The 3,106-nt window shown below is 43.5% G+C and overlaps 1 protein-coding gene across 1 annotated transcript; it reads right to left on the bottom strand.

Moving 5' to 3' along the window:
• Positions 1-892: 892 nt before the first annotated feature.
• Positions 893-1,834, bottom strand: LOC134929660 (paraneoplastic antigen Ma1 homolog). The gene has a single exon (XM_063925242.1). It carries the CDS (start codon positions 1,832-1,834, stop codon positions 893-895), a length of 942 nt encoding a protein of 313 aa, XP_063781312.1.
• Between the last annotated feature and the right edge of the window lie 1,272 nt (positions 1,835-3,106).

The raw sequence follows: 3,106 nt of genomic DNA, 5'->3' as shown, positions 1-3,106 counted from the left end.
CTCCATTGGCTTTTCCTCGGGATTTACACTGTAAGAATAGGAAGGCAGATCAGCACGTTCACTGTCCTGTTTTAGCCATTCTACTAGAATAGGGTATATTCTAGTGTTAGTCCCAATAATTACGTGGGGTTCGGTTCTTCCTGGGGGGACTTCCGGGCAAACCAGTGCAATCAGGGGCACACATGAACTCTCGCTCTCTTCTCCTTCCCTTTGTTGAAGTTCCATTGTTATTTCCACATACCCCAAGTATGGATATTTTTCCACACTAAGGCCCCATATAACCAATCCTGACAATGGTTGGATTGGGACATCAGGGATATTGTTTCGGTACCAGTTCTCAAATATTATAGAGACTTGGGAACCACTATCAATTAGGATCATACAGTGATGCCCATTTATCCTAGCTGCCATAATTGGAGCATTTCCCATTAGTCCTTTGGGTAGGTCCCCGTTCCACCACGTGTTCCCCATTGCACAGCATCCGACTTCTAGGAGGCCTGTGTGGTCCGCAGGTCTCCCTCGCCCGTTTCTCTGGCTGGTATCTTCTCTATTAGCATTGGTGTTGGTTGTCCGGGATACATTGCGGTTGAGGTTGCACTCGAAAGCTCTATGGCCTATCCTCCCACACTTAAAACATCCTCTGGTGGTAAAGTTATTTCTCCTTCCCGTATCCCTAATACCCACGTCGGAAGCAGCATTCTGTGAAGAGGCGTTGGTACTCTGGGTGGTTATAAACTGGTCTATTTTTTTATTCTGTTCTTCTATCAGTTTTAGGATTTTATCTTCCAATAAATTAGTCTCAGTTGTGGATTGCACTACCTTAACCTTTTTGATGGTCCGCTCCCTCATCTCTATGAGTGCCTCCTCCTGCTTTACTTCTTTCAATAACTCATTAAAAGTTGGGGGGTTCTTTTGCCCCAGAACATCTCAGTTTTTGTGCCACCGAATCTGTTGTCAATGCTCCTCGTAAAAGTTGTTTCATACGACTCTTGTCTACTTCTTCCTTACTTATTCCTCCTTTATCAACAATTTTATATAGTAATTTATCTACTCTTATTACATACGAGCTCAGTTTCTCTCCATATTCTTGGAAAGTGTGGTATAGCCTGGAATTAAGGTCTACCACATCTTCCAGGGTGCCATAAGTATAATCTAAGGCATCTAAATAGGTCTCCAGGGTAGCATTTGGATTACTCCGTCTAGCCGCCTGGACTATCCCCATGGCCGGCCCTCTTAAGCTCTCTACAACTCGTTGACGTTTTATTTGATCAGGACACTGCCACTCCTCAGCCTGTTGCACAGCAGCCTCCTTCCAGTCTTCATAAGTTTCTTCTCCTGTAGGTACAGGCACAATGCCCGAGAAGATCCTTAGCCTACGATAGCTTCCTTCGTAGTGCCATCGCTCTAACTGTGATACTACCCTATCCACTATTGTCTCAAATTGTTCTCCGGTCAGATTAGTGTCCCCATTTCCCTGGCCTGAGGCTACTGGGACTCCTAAAACACGAGTATCCATTACTCCCTCCTCTTTCCTGACCGGCCATACAATACTCCATTTCTTTCCTGTTTCCTCATCAGCCATCATCATTGGTGGGATTAAACTGGTATCTGGTTCCTTCTCCATTTCTATCAATACAGCCACCATTCCTCCCACATCTCCCCTCAGTTTGTCCACTATCTTTGGTCTAGTGACTCCATATAGAGTGCTGATCCGGCTCAGTACCTCTTCTTCTGAATAACCTTCAAAGTCCCCCCATACTCCCATACATCTCCTAGGACTGGTCTCTTTTTTCTGACACCATGTATAAGTGCTATCTCCAGTCAACGTTTCCATGGTACTTAATAGTTACAGAAGTGATGCTTGATCAACTATCTGGGTTCTACCAGCGCTGCTCTACCCCATCTCAGCAGTGCCTCCACTTTGTAAACCCTTCTCTCTAAGCTGATAGTTATCTGGGGGTTACCGTTAAGTGAAAATAACTATGAATATCTTGTGCCTCCACCCAAACCAATTTGTAAACCCGGGCTTGTTTGGGTAAGCCCTGCCGTTAGCTAGTGTATGTATGTATGTATGTATGTATGTATGATCAGTATGTTGTGCTATTTATATACACTAGCATACCTTATACCTTTCTCTCCTTTTCCCTCTAGGTTCTTTGTATCCTTCTTTCACTTCGACTCAGTGATGGTAAGTATAACAGGTTTTATTATGTTGCAAATGAATAGCATATGACCAATAACTCTTATGAAACACTCAATAACATGCAGTAGGGTTTCCCCCGCTAATCCCTCTCTATGGGCCTATACAAACAGATTTGCATGCAATACAAAAAAAACAAAATAATAATAGTACCATATATATGAGTGACCCGGGTACTCAGAGTTATTTAGTGCACTGTTGGGGCCCTGGTAAATTAGTTCACACTCTAACAGTGTTCTTGTTTACCTGGTAGTCTTGGTTTATTCGTATTATCCATCAGTCTTCTGCTCAACTTAACTATCTCCAGTAGTATAGCTGTGATATTTCCTCTGCGGTACACTAGTAAGCAAAACGATCACCTCTTGTAGTCAGCAGACGGATGATGTAAGTGATTACTTTGTCGCTAAGGCCAATTAAGGACACTCTTTCAGGGAGTACTTCACCACTTTGCTTCCAAGGTCATATAGTTCAAATTGTCTTAGTCAAATGACTACTTAGTGGGTCAGGGGTATAGTGGTGTCTATTCGCTAGAAGGGGGTATCCATATAGGTGCATTGTGTTTCTACCTCACGCAGCTCTGAGAGTGGTTTTGCTAAAGTGGCACACCCCTCGTCCATCCATACAATTTCTGGCAAGGGGGGGAGGAGATCCTTGTACCCTGAGGGGTTGGTTTCACTGACACTGAGCATTAATGTCCATCATACTCCCTTTCCTATCAACCTGTGAACAGTCGAGAGGGAGTAGTGCTCTCTTTCTACTCTGAGTAGTCAATAACTTATTAACATTTATATATTTAGGCTGCAGCTCATAAATGACTTAGTCCTCTTCCTCCTGATAAGACTTCCAGTAATGCATGTGTGTATACCGCTCAGTCTCCCTGTATTAATGGTATCACATTCAATATGT

The sequence above is a fragment of the Pseudophryne corroboree genome, chromosome 5 (assembly GCF_028390025.1).
Source record: "Pseudophryne corroboree isolate aPseCor3 chromosome 5, aPseCor3.hap2, whole genome shotgun sequence".
Lineage (NCBI taxonomy): Eukaryota > Metazoa > Chordata > Amphibia > Anura > Myobatrachidae > Pseudophryne > Pseudophryne corroboree.
Note: the sequence above shows the minus strand (reverse complement) of the source record. Positions and strands in the feature narration are given on the sequence as shown.

What these genes read in the sequence shown, in the direction of transcription:
- LOC134929660 (XM_063925242.1), bottom strand. Translation starts at nt 1,834, where the DNA reads ATGGAAACGTTGACTGGAGATAGCACTTATACATGGTGTCAGAAAAAA.